Raw genomic sequence first — 17,370 nt, forward strand, 5'->3', positions numbered from 1 at the left:
CTCAGGGTTGAGGATGTAGGGAAAGGGGAAGGAGAGGGGCCTGCACCTTGGATCTCACTTCCCCAAAGCTAGAGGGCTTTCTGCAACCTGCTGGGAGTGGAATTCAAAGGAAAGGACTGTCACCCAGCATCAGATCCCTGCCCTGAGAAATCCTGGGGCAAGAAGGGGACAGAGCTTAAGTCTGGGTGAGAAGATGGGGAAATGTGGGAGGGCAGGGGCTCAGAGAATGGAATTCTCCGGGGGAGAGAGCACTAGGTGTTGCACATCCAGAGGCAATAAAGTCAAGGACAGGGGTTGGGGGAGCGTCAACCTCCAGCAAATTCCCGGGGATGTGACCCGGGGTCCAGAAAGAGGGATGCTCGGGGGCTGAGGCGGGAGGCGGGCAGAGGAGAAAGCCAGGGCTCCGGGGCCCGGTCCCAGGCAGGGATCGGCTTCGACCCGGTGCCCCGGCTGGAGCGGGGAGCCGGATCCCCGGGCGGAGGCGCGAGGCCGGCGCTGGGCGGGGCCGGGCTGGGGGCTGGGCCGGGGTCCCGGGGGGCCGGGGCGGGGCCGGGGCTGGCGCTGCGCAGCCGCGGGGCGGCCGCCGCGCATGCGGGGCTCATTGGGCTGCAGCCGGCGCCGCGGCCGCCACTCCCGGGAGCATGAAGGACCGAACCCAGGAGCTCCGCACGGTGAGTCCGGCCCCGGTGCGCGGCCGCTCGCCGCCGGCGCCCAGCGCCCCGGGCTCCTCCCCGGCCCGGCTCTGGCGGCCCCGGCCCGGCGGCAGGGAGCGGTGCGGAGCCGGGGACCCCGACCCCTGTCTGGGACCCGCCTCTGGGACCCGCTCGTGCTCGTGGGAGCTCGGCCCCGTTGGCCGGTGAACTGGCGGCCAGAGCCCGGCGTCCAGGATAAACTTTTCGGCGCCCCCTTGATTTGGGGGAGTCGGAGGGCTATTATCGGGTCTCGGTGGCGGGACCGGAGCCGGCGGAACCCGTCCCGTCTCCATCCCCCCACCGTCCCTCATCCCTGTCCGCGCCCTGCCCCCGTTGCTGCAGACCGACGGCGGCGCCGCGGTGGGAGCGAGCCGGGGGCGCCCCCTGCCCAGAGTCCCGCGGCGGGACGCGCTGCGGGAACGGGGCCGTCGGGTGGGGGCGGGCTCCTTCGACGCGCGCTGGCTCGCGGGGCGCCCTCCCGCCCCCCATCACCTGTGGCTGCCATCACCTGTGGCTCCCCGCGCCCTCGCCGGTCCCCTGCCCGCCCCGGCCGCGTTTCCCGGCAGCCCTGGCCGGCGTTTCCAGGTCCTTCCGGGGTTCACTGGTCTGGTTCCAACCTGAATGTATTTTTCCACCTGTGTCGGAGGACCCTGGGGTGTGGCTCCTGGGGCGGGGTTTTGAGGGGGATAGGAAGATGCACAACGGTTTGGCGTCAGAGACCCCCGCCCCCACCCTCTTCCCCCTGACTCGTCCTGTCATCCCCGGGGCTCCTCCTCTGGCCTGTGCCATTTACCAGTTGACATATCTGTCCTTAGGGATGCCGAGACTTGTGTGGGGGCGCGGGACAGGAACGGAAATGCAGCCCACCTGTGCGGTGAGGGGGGTGGGTGTGAAATCAGAGCTGTAGACCAGGTGGGGTCTCACCCCAGTCCTGGCTGCCTGCCCCCGGCAGCCGCGCCCACAGTCTCTGAGGGTACCCCAGGCCCCACCCCACTGCCCAACTTGGAGCCAGAGTCCTAGGACCCCTCATGGGAAGTTTCAAGTGTCCTTTGGGCTTTTGACCCCATGACTTGTCCCCTCTGCCCAGAGACTCCTTGAGTTTGTGCCTGAGTCTCCCCATTATTCTGTCGTGTTTCCTGAGCCCCACCTGGTTATTCCTGGCTCCCCGCCCAGACCCTGGAGGTTTCTGGGGAAACCTCATGAGGTTTCAAAGGAAGAAGATGGTCTCTTAACGCTTCCCCCGCCAGCCCTTGTGGTTGCCCTCAAGTTCCCTGTGCTCCGGAGAGTCAGAAAGAATGCTGGCTGGGTGCGGAGTGGCTGGGTGGTGGATGCGCTGCTGTTTGGGTGCCTGGCGGGTCAGATGAGGGTATAGACGGGAAGCAGGTGGCCGGGGAACCCAGGCATCCCTCACGTCTGGCCAGGGCCTCTGGCTGGCCTCATGCTCTCTCCAGCGGGGGAAACGGATGCCTAGAGGAAAAGAGGCTTGCCTGGTACATGAAGATGGATGGTAGAGAAGAGCTTTGCTGAGTCCTTGAAGAGGGCCAGTCTTAGGCTTGGACAGGAGCCCCAAAAGAACTCCGGTTGCAAGGGGCTTGAACCCAGGTCTTCTGACTCGTGTGTGTCTCGGGCCCACCTTCGGCCACCATCACCCATCACACTCACACACACTCACCCCCTCTAGCCTGGGTGCTCCTCCAGACCACAAGGCCTGGCTTCTCTGTGAATCCTCTGAGGCTTCCTCTCTGGTCACCTCCACACCTCCATCCCGGGGCGTTTGGAGCCCATACTCCCTGTTGGGTGGTCCCATTGGGGTTTTCTAGCAGCCTGGAGGGTCAGCTGGGAGGAGCCTGCACTGGGTGGGTGTGTGGGGGGTCAGTCAGGGTGGTGATGGGGTGGGGCAGCTCCATTCTGGGCCTCAGGTTCCCATCTATGAAGTGGAGACCAGAAAACCTGGAACCCTGCATCTCAGGGCGAGGAGGGTGGTCACAGGTCTCCTGACTCTGACTCTGCATTTGGGGGAGACCTTGAACCCCAGGAGTCAGAACGTTCAGTCCAGAATCCCCAAGAATCAAAAGGCCATGCTAGATAGAAGTAGTGATCAGGGTGGTGGCTGCACACCCCCACCTCCTTCTTCTTTCTCCTCCTCCCCCACCCAACGCCATCACATTTGGAAGGAAGGCGAAGGGAGCTTATTTATAAAAGTCACACTTGGGGAAGGAGCTGGCATGTTTCCTCTGCGCTTTGCAGGCCAGGCCCGGCCCTCCAGCCTCCTCCAGCCCCCACCTCTCCTGGAGCTGTTGTTTCCTGTTCTGCAGATGGAGCGTACAGGGGTGCAGGGGATCGGCAGGGCCCCAGGAGGCCAGCTTGGGGGGGCCTCAACACTATAGACAGGCCCTCAGAGATCAGCAAGGGCAGCCCTTCGGGGAGCAGGTAGAAAACCGAGGCCCAAAAGGGACAGAAACAGGTCTAGTCCACCTGGGGAAAGACATTTGGGGCAGGGTGTCATGCAGCTGTGTCCTCCCAACTCAGAGCCCTTTCTGGTTGTCCTTCTGGGCCCTGCCTGGAGCTGAGCCACTCCTCCCTGTGATGGTGTTTATCTCCCCATGGGTCCTACTGAAGGGGCTCAGGGGAAAGGCAGAAGAAGCCCAACTCTGGAAGACTTCCTGAAAGAAGAAGACTTAGGATAGCCCATAAGGAGGAGTTGTGTTTGCACAGGAGGAGGCAGGGTGACCCAAGGGAGGGCCCAGCGTGAGAAAAGCCAGAGGGGCTGAAATGCCCAACGAAGTGAGATTATGAAGCGGGGAGCAGGGGGCAACCCCTGGCCTGTTGGGGGCCCCGAGGTCTAGAGTGGGGCAGCAGCCAGGGCCAGCCTGGATGGGGAAGCCCAATGCCCATCCTCCCCGCCTTTGCCCACCACTCCCCCTTTTCTCTCTGGCTGCTGGTTGGAGACTGGGGGTTGGGGGACAAGGCCAGGTGGGCTCATTCCTTAACTTCTCTCAGCCCGTTTTCTCATCTGTAAAATGAGGGCTTGAAGAGTGGCATAAATGAGGATGTAAAAATGGCAGGCCCAGGTAGCACATGTCCAGTCACTGTTTCCCTCCCTTCCACAGTAAAGGATGGTTTTGGGTACTTTTCTGTCTTGGGTGCGGATGGAAGGGCCTTCAGGGCCCGTCTGGAAAACCGAGGTCCAGAAAGGGCCTGGGGTTTACTCAGTGTCGCCGCACCAGCTGGCAGAGGCCAGCCCCTCTCGGGGCCTGAGCTGCCTCCCCCAGCTGCTCTGGGGCCCTGCTAAGGGGCAGCCCCGGCCTGGGTCACAGCAGACACCGGTGAGGAGGCGAGGAGAGGATGACGGGCTCACACCGCAGGGCCCCCTTTCTTGGAGACCCGGCTTGGCCTCTCAGACACCTCCAACTCAGCTCTGGGCCTCTGGGCACTGGAGACGGTGACTTTCATTAGTAATTAAAAAGAAGGAAGGGAGAAAAAGAACCCTCAAGGCAGACAACCTCGGCTTCAGTGATGAATCAACCCTGCTGGCTGGCCTGGTGCTGTCACCCGGGACAGGCCTGGAGCCGGCCTGGCCCCCCAGCCTCTTGGAGGGTGTCCTAGAATCCCAGAGTCCTTGCCAGGAGAGACCCCAAGGGCTGCTACGCCTCCACCAGGGAAAGCTGGGGGCCCCCCTGCCCACCGAGGCTCCAGCAGGGTCTTCTTTTCCTGAAGGGGCTCCATGGCGGGAGCAGCACAGCTTCCCGCCCTCCCGCCTTTCTTTCCTGACTGCCCGGAAGCTGGAGGTGATGAGGTGGGAGCTGAGACAAGTGCTCGGAGAGGGGTGACACCTGACCTGTGGTTCTCAGCCTGGGGGCACTTTTCCGCCTCACTGGCCTCACCCGCATAAATTCTGATTCAGTCCATCTGGGCTGGAATCTTACAAGCTATTTTAAAAAATCCCTCTGAGGGATTCTGGTGCAGGACCACTAAATCAGGAACAAAACCAAGACAAATTGACTAGCAGTTGGATCTGAGAGGGGAAGGAAGTGTGGGAGCCACCACATTCTAGTTGGGAGGCCCCGAAGAACAAGGGGGTCCCGAGTCGGGAACGCAGGGGAAAGGTGGAGCCTGGTGTGGGCTGGATGCGGGCGAGCTCCCCCACATGACGCCTGGGCACGTCAGTGCAGATGTTTGGACCCGTGAGCTGCTAACTGCCTCACGGCTCTGGCTGCCACTCCATGCCAAAGCCTCCCAAGTCCCTCTTTCCAGAGCTATGATTGTCACTCAGAGAGGGGTGGTAGATTCCCAAGGGGCCTGAGCCTTAATCTCAAAACAGTTACCTGGGTGTCCACTTTGTGCCTGGCAGCTAGGAGGAAAGAGTTGTGTCCTCTCAGAGTCTGATGGCCCCCTGGCCAGCCCTGGCCACTAGGAAGATGCCATGCCAGTCTAGCTACAACCTGGTTCCTTTTTGGTCAGGAATGTATCAGGGTTTGGGGAACAGGGAGGTGGTCGAGACTGACATCCTACATCCTTGTAACTTATTCAGTGTCCAGTGAGAGCTGATCATGGGTCTGAGTTATTCTGGAGAACGCCGCTAGGAAGGAGCCATGGGCTCTGGCTTGGATGTGGTTGAGGTTGCAGGGGCGCCAGAGTCAGGAGCCATCAGATTCTTACACGCCAGAACAAGGATGAAACAAATGAAGAAATGAAGCAGGATAAATTTCTTCACTTGAGACAGCAGCGGGGAAGGGCTTGGGGCTTTCCTCAGCGGGAAGCACTTCATGTGATCTCTGGCTGCGTTAACAGAAGTAGACCTTGTAGAAAGAGGGAGGGGATGGGTCAGCCCTTGGCACATCAGTAGCAGATTCTGTTTTGTATGTTGTTCCGCAGGAAAAGACAGATACCCAGTGGAACCAGACTGGTGCAGGGACTGCAGTTTAGGGCCCCTAGGAAGGAACCAAAGGAGTGGGAATGCTCAACTTGAAAACAGAAACCCAGGGAGGATGTGGCTGCTGCCTTTAGATCTCTGGCAGGGCCAGAGAGGGCACCAACAGTTTACTTAAGGCCCGAGGCCAAGCCACAGGAAAGGGAAGGGTTTCCCAATAGTTGGGCACCTCGAGATGGGCAAAGCTGCCTGGGAGAGCTAGTGAGCTTCTCATCACAGGTGGCATGCAAGTTCAGGCTGGAAGCTGAAGCCAAGGTGACTTTTCAGGTCCCTTAGGTCCTGAGGGTCAGTGACTGCAGCTCCAGCAGGGATGTGAACGGTGTATGAGGAACTGGAGGAGCGAGATACTGGTGAGGGGCGTGGAGGGGTTGGAGAAGGCTTCCAGAAGGAGGTGGCATCTCAGGATGAGGGGAATGTCAGCCTCAGGGAATCAGCGTTCCAGGCAGAGGGAATGTGCAGAGAAAGCAGGAAGCCGTGGGCGGACTGTAGGGGCAGGGAGAGAAGGGAGATGGTTTTGGGTGGGGTGGGGTGGATGTCAGGTTGGGCCAGTGGGACAAAGTGGAGGGGTGGGAGCAAGAGGTCCTGGGGAGGAAGAAGTCACCAGACTTGGTGAGGAGGGGGCTAGGATGAAGGGGGAAGGGTCCCCTTGGAGTGTCCCCCAAGGTTTTGCCATGGCTGGTTTGACCAGTGCTGTGACCAGGGTGACCTTTCTGAATGTCACCTCCAGGGTGGACCCCACCTGGTGTCCCCAGCCCAGGTGCCCCCTCCGCCAGGCTGGCACTCACTCTCGTTTCTAGTAACTCCCATGTGTTTATGTTGGTTCTCGCTGACCAGTACTTTTTCTCCTTCCATCCCATCCTGCCCACCCCTGCCCTCTGGGGCACCACCACAGGACAGGCAGGGCGTCGAAAGGCGGGAGCCCTTGGTGCCTCAGTTTCCCTAGGGGGCCCTCCTCTGACCAGCTCCTGGGCCCAGCCTGGATGTGGTGTGGACATGGCTCCTCGAGTCTGCGTCTACCGGTGGGCTGGGGGGACAGGCGGCCACCTGGTGGCAGCCACATGTGCTCGTGGGGAGTGGGAGTGGGAGCCAGGGTTTATTTTAGCTGCTGGGGGAGGAGGTGTGATCTCTTGATGAGAGGTGGCCCCTCCTGAGCCGCCTCCGTATAGCTCCCAACCCACTCCTTTGTCCTGATCCCCGCTCTGGGGGGTCCTGGGCCCCCGAGGTCCCACATGCCCTTTACAGAATGTGCTGTGCTGTCACATCCTTTCTCAGACCCCCTCCCTGTGCCCATTTCACAGAAGAGCAAACAGAGACCCAGCTGGAGGGGCCCTGCCAGGGGAGAGCACCGAGGTGGGTGCCAGAGCTGAGCCAGGCACTGGCCCTCCCCTTGGGGCACTGAGAAAGGAGGGGTGACCTGGCCCTGCCTTCCCAGCTGGGTACCCTGGGCCCTTCTGGCGGGGTGGACTGACCCTGGGAGATCCAAGGGGTGTGGGGTGGACAGTCCCGCCCACAAGCAGCATGCTGGGAGGTGGGAGGTGTGACTACCCCCTGCCCCGTGGCTGGGGGGGGCCTTTGGGCAGCTGCTCCTGGGCCAGGTTGGGGGGAGGCCTGCAGCCGTGGCTCAGGCCTAAAGCAGGCCCGAGAGGCCAGTCGTGCTCCGGGCCTGCAGGGAGAGAGGGTCGGCTTCCACTGCCCAGGGGGCGGGGTGGGCAAAGCCGGCAGCCAGCAGCGCTCCACACAGGCGCTCTCCGCCAGGCCTGTCTGGGGAGGCTGTGGAGACTCTGCGTGTCTGTGCCCCAGAGGGCAGGCCGCCCCTACAAGGCCCTCCTAGAAAGGGAGCTTGGGAGCTCGGGGCTCCATCTTTTTTTTTTTTTTTTAATTAAGTTTTATTGAAATATATTCACATATCATACAGTCATCTGTGGTGTACAATTAACCATTCACAGTACCATCATACAGTTGCGCATTCATCACCCCAGTCTATTTTTTGAACATTTTCTTTATACCAGAGAAAGTAAAAATAAGAATAAAAAATAAAAGTAAAAAAGAACACCCAAACACCCAAATTATCCCCCCATCCCACCCTATTTTTCATTTAGTTTTTATCCCCATTTCTCTACTCATCCATCCATACACTGGGTAAAGGTGGTGTGAGCCACAAGGCTTTCACAATCACACCGTCACCCCTTGTAAGCTACATTGTTATACAGTCATCTTCAAGAGTCAAGGCTACTGGGTTGCAGTTTGATAGTTTCAGGTATTTACTTCTAACTATTCCAGTGCATTAAAACCTGAAAAGGGTTATCTATATGGTATGTAAGAATGCCCACCAGAGTTTCCATGTGGAAACTCAGCCACTGAAGCTTTATTTTGTTTCGTTTTGCATCCCCCTTTTGGTCAAGAAGTTGTTCTCGATCTTGGGGCTCCATTTTAATTAAAACCATCAGGTAGATTTTGTCCATGAACGCAGAGAACATTGGCTTCCGGCAGCAGTTCTCGGGGCTGGGGGGACACCCTCGCCCCTTGGGCTGGCCGCAGGCTCAGGAGCACTGGCCAGGGGACCCAGGCCCTGAGGTTTGCTTGCCGGCCGTGGCGGGGCCTCCCGGCTGTGCGCAGGGGTGAGATGTGCTGGGAGGACAGGGCAGCCAGGCAGGGGAGGAGTCCCAGGCCTGGAGGCGGAGACTTGGCCCCAACACCAACCCCACAGGCAAGGCCTGTCACCTCCTGCGGGGTCCCCAAGGACCCTCCCGGTCTCCCTGGGGCTCCACGTGGGAGCCGAGGGCAGGGCCGGCCTGTTCTGGACCCTGCTGGGAAGACCCCAGGGGGAGGAGGCTGGGGAGGGCCTTGCAGCTGTGTCCGGCCGGCACCTGTGTATAGACAGACACCGCGTGCCCCGGCCCATGTGCTGTGCAGTTTGGGGTCCCAGGTCCGGCGGGACCTAGAGGTCCTGCCACAGGTCCACTCAGGTATGTGCATGCCCGTGTAGGCCAAGGACAGCGACGATGACGACGATGTCACTGTCCCCATGGACCGAGACCACTTCATGGATGAGTTCTTCGAACAGGTGGGAGGCAGCATGTCCCATCCCTCCCGTCCCCTGGAGACCCTGGGTGGCCCTCACCTGTGAGCCAAGCCCGGGGTGCTCGCACAGCCCAGGGGTACCGGTGGGTGAATGGGTTGAAGCTCAGAGGAGAGCCAGGGCTCGGGACCGGAATGCTCCACCCCTGCCCCCCCACCTCCTCCGTCCACCGGAAGCCTGGCCGGCCTTTCCTGGAGCCCTGGCTGCCAGCCCTACTCGGGGCCTGCCCGGGGCCCAGGGAGCACCTCCCTGACCGCCTGGGTTCACAGGTGGAGGAGATCCGCGGCTTCATTGACAAGATCTCAGAGAACGTGGAGGAGGTGAAGCGGAAGCATAGCGCCATCCTGGCCTCCCCCAACCCCGATGAGAGTGAGTGTGAGTGTGAGTGTGTGTGTGAGTACGTGTGTGGGATTCCAGGACTCAGCCTCCAGGAAGGGGGCTACTGCCAAGTGGGCTCCTGGAACCCCTGTTGCTGGTAGGCTGAGGGGTGCCTGGGCCTGGCCAGGTTGGGAGGGGGCTCCATGGGAAGCCTCAGGAAAGAAAACCAAACCAGGCCTGGAGCCAGGGCCCAGCACCCAGGCCCACCGGCTGCACCCAGGCCATGCAGACCCTTGGGGAGTGGGAGGGGAGACCCTCCTCGGGCCTGGGCAGGTTGGTGACCATCGCCAGCCTCCCCCGGTGAGCTGGCTGTTGTCTAAGGCAACCGGGCAGGCTGGAGTCCTGGGAGTCTGGGAGGGAGGGGGGGAGGAGGGAGCTGTCTCTGATCAATCAGCAGCCTCTGGGCTCAGCCCCTCCCTCTCCCTCACCTCCCCGGGGAGCAGATGGCAGCTCTGAGGCGGCAGCGCTGTGGGAGGGCAAGCCGGCCAAGCAGGCAGAGCTTCCGGAAAGAACCAGCAGCCCTGGCACCCAGCCACCTTGGTACCCCGGAGCCGGGCCCTGTCCGGGCTCCAGGAAGCCCGCTGTCCCTCACACAGGGAGTACGTGGTGCTGGGTGTCACAGTCCCTGGACACGGCCCCCGATCTGGCCGTCACAGCTCCTGTTGTGGCATCCACGAGCCTTCCGCGTGTGGGGCCGAGAGCCACCCCTGGCAGGGGCCTCGCCTTTGGTCCCAGGGAGGCAGTGGCAGGGGCCTGGGGCCCAGGCAGGCCGGCCAGACTCACGGGGCCCACGCACCTGCCGGCCATGCACGGTGTTCCTCACGGCCTGTTGCTCACCGCCTCGCACTTCTCCAGCTCACCTGGAAGGCGCCGGCCTGCTGAGCGGAGTGGGGAAAGTACAGGGGAGGGCCCCAGGCCGGCTGCTGCCCAGCCATTCAAGGGCAAAGGCCTGGGACCCAGCCAGCCCCTCCCAGTGCCCAGGGTTTGACTTTATCCTCATCTCCAGCCCTGCCTCCCTGTCCATGACCCACCTCCCCCAGGAGTGCTGGTGTCCTCAAGAACCCAGAGTAAATCTTTGCACAGCTCCTAAGTGTGCTTGAACCCGAGGCCATTGTTGACCCCAGCCGAGCCCAGTGCAGGCTCCTGCGGGCAGCTGAGTCCGGGGGGAGCCAGGGAGACTGTCCCTGGCCGGGTTGGCAAAAAGGGAAGGAGCCCAGCATGTCTAGGTCACTGTGTGTCCCATGTGGCTTGCTCCTGGTGGGAGTCAGGAGGTGGCCAATTGGAGGGAGGGAACAGGTGGGGAGCTGGTCCTCTCACCTGCGGAAAGGTGGGGCAGGCAGGGGGCGAGGGAGCAGCTGAAGGTCACTGTCATGGGTGGGGGGGTTCTAGGGCAGAGGTGGAGCAGAGTTAATGGGGAGTCACAAGAAGGAGAGCAGTGAGTGGGGGGCTTTCCTGGGCCAAAGCTTGCTGCGCCTCCTCTGGGGTCTGCCATCCGGCCCGGGCTATTTTGGGTCTGAGCAAAAGAGGCTGAGACGTTGGGAGCAGCTGGTAACCGAGTTTTCCTTTGTTCTTACGAATGAGGCACCCTCCTCCGCGCCTCAGAGCCCCCCAATCCACCCCACTCACATGTTCTGCTTGGGAAGTGGCCCCATGTACGGCCTTCCTGATAGAAGACCCCACTGTCACGCCACCTCCCCAACCCTCTAGAGCCCCAGAGGCAAGCAGGGGGTGCAGTGGGGATGGTTACAGCCAGGAGCTGCGTCCTGCTTTCTCCAGGGGGTGGGAGTCCTGGGGGGCTGCCCACTGCTCTGCTTAGCGGGTGCTCCACTTTGCCAGCCCCTGGCTGGGCCACCCCTCCCAGGGGTAGGGGCAAGCTGGATACCCCCCTGGCCTCTGCCAGCTTTGGGGAGATGGTCTCAGCAGCACCAAGGACCCAAATCGCTCTGGCACCTCCCTTGGCCCTGGGTACCCACCCCTTCCAGGGCTGACTGGGCCCAGGACCCCACCTCTTGGAACTCCTCCTTCAGGTCTCACAGGCCACGTGCCCCCCACCCCAGCCACCCACTGCCTCCAGCAGTCGCCTCCCCTGAGCTCGGCAGCTGGGGAGGGGGTGCTTTGTGAGTAGCACAGGCTCGGCCCACCCAAGGTGCTTAGGGCTGCACCTCCAGGGGGAAGGCCCTGGCTCCGGGGCCCCCATCTGTCCACAGGCTGGGTGCTTTCCCCGACAGCCACCAGGTAATGCATCCCCCACCTTAACTTGGTTAAGTATCAAGTAAACGTTCCCCGGTGCCAACCCCTCCATCACCAGCTGCTCCACAATGATTTCTGCCTTAAATTTAGACCCATCTGTTATCTGTAGGGAGTGAGGGAGGAAGGCAGGCTTCTTGGAAGGCAGCATGAGAAGCGAGAGGCCGCAGCTGCTGTGGCCCTGGCCCGGGATTGGAGGGGCAGACGGAGCCGTAGCCGGGACCCCGGGGTGTACCCAGTGTCCAGCCCTAAGGCCGCCGTGTGGGAGGCTGAGCCAGACATCAGGCGATGGGGAACCCAGAGTGTTCTGCCTCCCCAGAGACGAAGGAGGAGCTGGAGGAGCTAATGGCCGACATAAAGAAGACAGCCAACAAAGTCCGTTCCAAGTTAAAGAGTGAGTTGGGGCTCGGGCCTTGTCGGGGTGGGGGGTGGGCGTGCTGCAGGCCTGCTTCCCTCTGAGTAGGCCCTGGGGTTTCACTAACCCGGGCAGGGACTGGGTCTGGCTTGCCTTTGAGGGTGGTATGCTCCCAGTCATGCAACAGCTGCCATTTGGCAAGGCCTGTTTGTGCCAGGCTCGGGGCTGGGCCTGGGGACACAGATGCCCGAGGTTTTGTCGAGGGAGTGCCCCACCTTGGGCACTGTTTGTGGTGAATTTCTGCTAAAGAGGGATAAAGAATTGGCCAGTCCCACAAAGAATCCCCTCAGAATGCCCCGCGCTGGCCTGGTCCCTTGGTGCACAGCCTTCTAGAGCAGAAAGGACAGAGATGGCAGGCCTGAGCCACCAGGCCAAGCACAGTGGGTGCCAGCCAGGGCCTCTCAACGGGTCTGCAGAGGGCACAGGGCACACGCCTGCACACACAGCCCCAGCCGGAAGGGCCCCTTCCTTTGCTTCCCACGGGACCCTGCCACTCGCACTCGGCGTGCAAGCTCCCTTGGGGAAGCTGTGGGCCCCGAGTCCTGGGTCTGTGCCCTGATTCCAAGCCAGGGCCTGGCTGTGGTTGGGGGGTAGGGGTGAGTGGAGGCGGGTTAGCATGGCAGCCCCCTGTACCCCCAGGCATGGAGCAGAGCATCGAGCAGGAGGAGGGCCTGAACCGCTCCTCAGCAGACCTGAGGATCAGGAAGACTCAGGTGCGACCTGGAGCTTCTGGGGCGGGGACCGGGCACCCGAGGCTTTGGGCCTCCAGGGCCGGGGCCTGACCTCCGCACCCCCCCCCGGACCCCCAGCACTCCACGCTGTCCCGGAAGTTTGTGGAGGTCATGTCTGAGTACAACGCGACGCAATCTGACTACCGCGAGCGCTGCAAGGGCCGCATCCAAAGGCAGCTGGAGATCAGTAGGCTGAGGGGGCGGGGCCCCGGCGGAGGGGCGGGGCCCCGGCGGAGGGGCGGGGCTCAGGACTGCGGCTGCGCTGCCGGGAGGGGGCGGCTGAGTGTAACCCCTGCTCGCAGCGGGCAGGACCACGACCAGCGAGGAACTGGAGGACATGCTGGAGAGCGGGAACCCGGCCATATTTGCCTCGGGGGTGAGTGTGGGCCCCGCCCAATCTACCACGGCCCCTCCTACCGTGACCCCCACCCCATGACCCCCTACCATGGGGCTGGGCAACATTTAGCTGCTTTGTGAGGTGGGTTTGTGCCGGCATCGTCCAGAGGAGAAGGTAGAGGCCAGAGGGAAGACGGGCCCAGGCTGAGGTCACATAGATGCTCGTGCCAATGGCGGACCACGTCCTTGCTGCCGGTTCCCATCTCCCACCTTCCTCTGGACCTTTGTCCCCTCCTGGAGGACACCATGTCCTCTGTGGTCTGTACATTCAAGCGAAGCTCCACTCTCTGCCGCAGTGCAGGGGGGCTTCCTGAAAGAGGTGGCGCACAGGAGCAGAAGGTAGGCTTGGGGTGTGGGGTCCAGGAGGAGAGGGGGAGGGGCAGTTCTGTTTAGCTTGGGAGCAAGAACAGAACGAGGGAGAAGAAAAACAAAGCTGACGCTTCCAGTCAAGGTCTGGCTGAGGTCTGGGTCCCCAACACGGGCTCTGTAAAACACTGGGAATAAAAGCTACCAGGGACCACACAATTAGCCAAGCTAGGGTGGGAAGTATTAGCTCACGTTACAGGTTAGGAAATCAGGTCTCAGAGAAATTAGCCAACACAAGTAGTAAAGGGGGAGCCAAGCAGCAGGGGAGGAAGCTCAGGCCCTGCTTCCAGAACAATTCTGCTCAGGCCCCTCCGTCCCAGCCCACTGCCCATGCCCCGTAGATCATCATGGACTCCAGCATCTCGAAGCAGGCGCTGAGCGAGATTGAGACACGGCACAGCGAGATCATCAAGCTGGAGAACAGTATCCGCGAGCTGCATGACATGTTCATGGACATGGCCATGCTCGTGGAGAGCCAGGTGCGTGCCAGGTCCCCACCACCCTTCTCCCCCAGCAGCACCCAGGGCTGCAATAACCCCTGCCCTTTCTGCCCAACATGCTGCTCCTGCCGGGAGGGACCAAGTCCTCAGGTAACTAACACCTGCTTGTTTAAAGAAAGTGCCTCCAGGGCCCTGCCCACTGCTTGGCCCCACCCACCTGAAGGACCCTCCTCTGCATGGCTCTGTCACCGGGCTCTGGGCATTGCATGGCTCTCCTTGGCCCTCCAGGACCCCAGGCCCTGCATGGCCTTACCCACCAAGGCCCAGCCCTGCCCATCTTATCTGCCACCGGGTATTAAATGCCCACTGTGGACCACAAGCTTTCCTACGGGCTGGAGGCATAGCAGTGGCCAGGACAGATGAAAGGCCCTGCATCCTGGAGCTGTTGTGTATTGGGGAAAAGGACAGCCAAGTAAAAAACAAATGGAATATTCTCCAGTTGTGCTGGGTGCTCAGAAGATGTTAGGAGGAGGCAGTGGGGCAGAGCAGTGGCTCCCAAACTCCAGTGTGCTCAAGCATCATCTGGAGGGTCTGTTTCAACTCCGGGCCCCTGTTCCCAGGGGTCAGTGCATCAGGATGGGCCCGTGGGTCTGCACCTCCGACCAGCTTGGGGGCGGTGCCGATGCTGCTGGCCTGAGGACCATGTTTGGTCTTGGACTGGGGCAGCCACTTGGGCTGGGGTGGCCTCTCTGAGGACGGGACAGTTGAGCTGATGCCAGAATGGGGAAAAGGAGGCAGCTATGAAGACCTCCTAGGGGGCGAGTGAAGAGCTGGCCCCAGGCAGAGGGATGAGCGAGTGCCAGAGTCCTGAGCATGACTCATTGGAGGAACAGAAAGGAGGTCCGTGGGGCCAGAGCACAGCGAGGGGTCAGAAGTGAGATGACGTTAGAGACAAGGTGGATGGAGTAGAGACCATGTAGGGCCTTGGCAGGCCGTGGTGGGCATCTAGACTCGTCTAGATAGAAGGGTTTGAAGTGGGGCAGTGACATGACCTGAGTTCTGGAAGCAGAGAGGCCACGAGGAGGCCCCATGGGGACGAGGCGGCCAGCAGGCGGCAGTGCACTTAGAGCACAGTTGTCCACGTGGCGTTGTGGGGAATCGTGTCAGGGCAGTGTCGGTCAGATTGGCCTCTGGGGACAGCAGAGGCCAGGAGGGCTGTGGGGATGGCCTGGCCAGCCCTGAGCTGGGCAGTGGGGATGAAGGGCAGAAGGAGCCAGGGCTCTTAGAGATTGAAGGCCACAGAGAGACAGAGCTGGACAGGATAGTCACACCCGGAAGGGTTGGGGGGACTCACATCGGCACCCAGGTCACCTTGTGAGCTGTGGCCAGGCACAGACACCAGCGCACGTGTTCCTGCCCCTGCCCCTCCTGCCTGCACTGTCCTCTGCCCACCCCCAGGCCAGCAGGCCCAGGCCCCAGCTGAGAGTTCTCTGCATGGTCCCCACCCCTTGGCTGAGACCACATGACCACTTCCACCCCCGGAACGGCTGCTCTGCTCTCCGTGCCCTGCCCAGGGGCCTGACCTGGGCACAGGTGAGTTCCTCGTTCACCTCACTGCCACCCCCTTCTCTCTCTGACTGCAGGGCCTCCCGAAGGCCTGCCCTGAGCCCCCTCCAGAGCCTGAGGAGGGGGCCCTCTGGAGCTCAATGCTCCGCGGCCCTGCAGGGGGAGATGATTGACAGGATTGAGTACAACGTGGAGCACGCCGTGGACTACGTGGAGAGGGCTGTATCCGACACCAAGAAGGCTGTCAAGTACCAGAGCAAGGCCCGCAGGGTCAGTAACCCCAACTCTGCCTGAGCCTGCATCACCAGCACCCGCTGGACTCCCCTAGACCAGCCCCACTCCCCAGGCCTTCTGCCTAGAGATCGCCCCTCCAAGCTCTGACCCCAAGCCCCTCCCTGCAGACTGTAGGAGGATGTCACCTCTGCCCCAGTTAGAGCCCCCCGTGGGACCAGCCATCAGCCCTCATTATAGCCCCTGCAGCCAGCCCACCCTGCCTGGTCTGAGGTGCCCTCCTTTTCTCGCCCCGCCCCCCATAGAAGAAGATCATGATCATCATCTGCTGCGTGGTTCTGGGCATCGTCGTCGCCTCTACCTTCGGAGGCATCTTTGGATAGAAACTGCCCCACCTGCCGCTCCGCTCTGGACGGTCCACCCCAGGGGGCTCCCGGGCTGCTGCTGCTGCCTGGCTGGGTGGCCCTCTGCACCCCGCTCTGGCTCAGAGAGCCTCCCGCGCTCCCCCCATGTCCCCACACTGCTCCCTCGTGGCCTCAGGGCCTCCACCCCAGCCCTGCCCTGAGCCGGGCTAGCTGCATGATCTTTGTCCCAGTGTGTGTCTGTACAGAGGCAGAGGGGAGCCAGGCTGAGAAAGAGCCGGTGGGGTAGGGACGGGTCACCAAGGGACAGACCCAGCCCGGGCCGCCTCAGCCTTACCGGGCAGGGCTGCCCAGGGGAGCACATGTGACCCTTCCCTGGCCTTCAGTCACTCCACCTGGGCCTGGGAGCCACCCTCTACTGGAATCGAGGCACTCTCCCAACCCCAATCTTACCTCCAACTGACCTGTCCCCGTTTTCTGGCCTCCAGCTGTGCCCCCAAGTGACCCCTTGAGGGGTGGGGACCAGCTGGCCACATGGTGCTGCTTTTCAGGTTAGGGGAGGGGTGGCCCTGAGGGACAGCTGTCACTGCCAGAGAGGCTCAGGGTGCCATGGCTTCTGGCTGTGTCGGGGCTCCTCCCCTACCCAGGGGCACAGCCCAACAGGTCTTTGGCCACCTTGGCCAAAGCCCTGGCCTCAGCCTCCTTTCCCACATTCCAGCAGCCCAGGAGCAACCCCTTTGGGCTAGGTCCGACCCTGGGTGACCCTCTGGAAGAGGCCAGCCGGTGTGTGTCCGGCCACCCTCTGGAGTCGGGGAAGCAGAGGAGGCCCCAGTCAGGCCTCTGCCCTGCCACTCTCCCTGGCAGGCCTCAGTTGAGCCCTCAAGCCATTGTGTGTTGCATGTTTGGGACAGTGGTCCTTGCTCTCTTGTGCTCTGGGAGGTCAGATGTCACTTCAGGCCTGCAGTCACGTCCTGCCCTCGCTGTCCCATTGATGTGCCATGTGCGTGTCAGGTGTCTTGGACACAGTATTCACAGCCAGCCAGGGCAGTTGCCACCCTCCTTACCATCCTAGGGCTGCTTTCTCAAGCCAGAAGCAGTCCCCACCCCAGGACCCCTCTCCCTCCGGGACAGGCAGGGTGTGCATGCGAGTGCATGCAGCAGGGGACGGGGCCCTGTCTGCCACTGTCCTTCAGCTCTGCTCCTGCCCAGTGACCGTGACCACTGGCCATGTTGCCTTCAACAGCGACCTTCCTCTCTTCCACCCCTTCACCAAAGGTCTTGGTACAACCAGCTGCCCATTTTGTGAAATTTTTATGTAGAATAAACATTTGTATCTGTACCAGGCCTCTGCTCGACATTTCTCACTGCCCCGTGTCACAGCCTTGGAACTTAGAGGGCGGGAATGTACATGGCACTCGAGGGGAAGGGACTGAGAGGCAAAGGATTCCACCTTCCTCAATTCCCCCCACCCCCCACAAGGCCTTCAGCTTCCACAGGCCTGACCTGACCAGTAAACAAAGTACCATTTAGTGGCTGA

The 17,370-nt window shown here is 61.7% G+C and overlaps 1 protein-coding gene across 2 annotated transcripts; it reads left to right on the forward strand.

The window, feature by feature from the left end:
* Positions 1-605: 605 nt before the first annotated feature.
* Positions 606-17,172, forward strand: STX1A (syntaxin 1A). 2 transcript variants are annotated; one of them, XR_005213612.1, is made up of 10 exons: positions 606-671; positions 8,609-8,686; positions 8,971-9,070; positions 11,646-11,720; positions 12,381-12,454; positions 12,551-12,659; positions 12,775-12,848; positions 13,576-13,713; positions 15,318-15,510; positions 15,777-17,172. XR_005213612.1 is itself a non-coding variant. In XM_037814641.1 (10 exons), the coding sequence occupies exons 1-10, from the start codon at positions 642-644 to the stop codon at positions 15,852-15,854; spliced, it is 867 nt and encodes a 288-aa protein (XP_037670569.1). In that variant the 5' UTR covers positions 606-641; the 3' UTR covers positions 15,855-17,172. The 2 variants fall into 2 exon arrangements, 1 of the variants encoding a protein (XP_037670569.1); XM_037814641.1 differs by having other exon boundaries at positions 15,400-15,510.
* The last annotated feature ends 198 nt before the right edge of the window (positions 17,173-17,370 follow it).

This window comes from Choloepus didactylus, chromosome 21 (assembly GCF_015220235.1).
Source record: "Choloepus didactylus isolate mChoDid1 chromosome 21, mChoDid1.pri, whole genome shotgun sequence".
In the NCBI taxonomy this organism is placed as follows: Eukaryota; Metazoa; Chordata; class Mammalia; order Pilosa; family Megalonychidae; genus Choloepus; species Choloepus didactylus.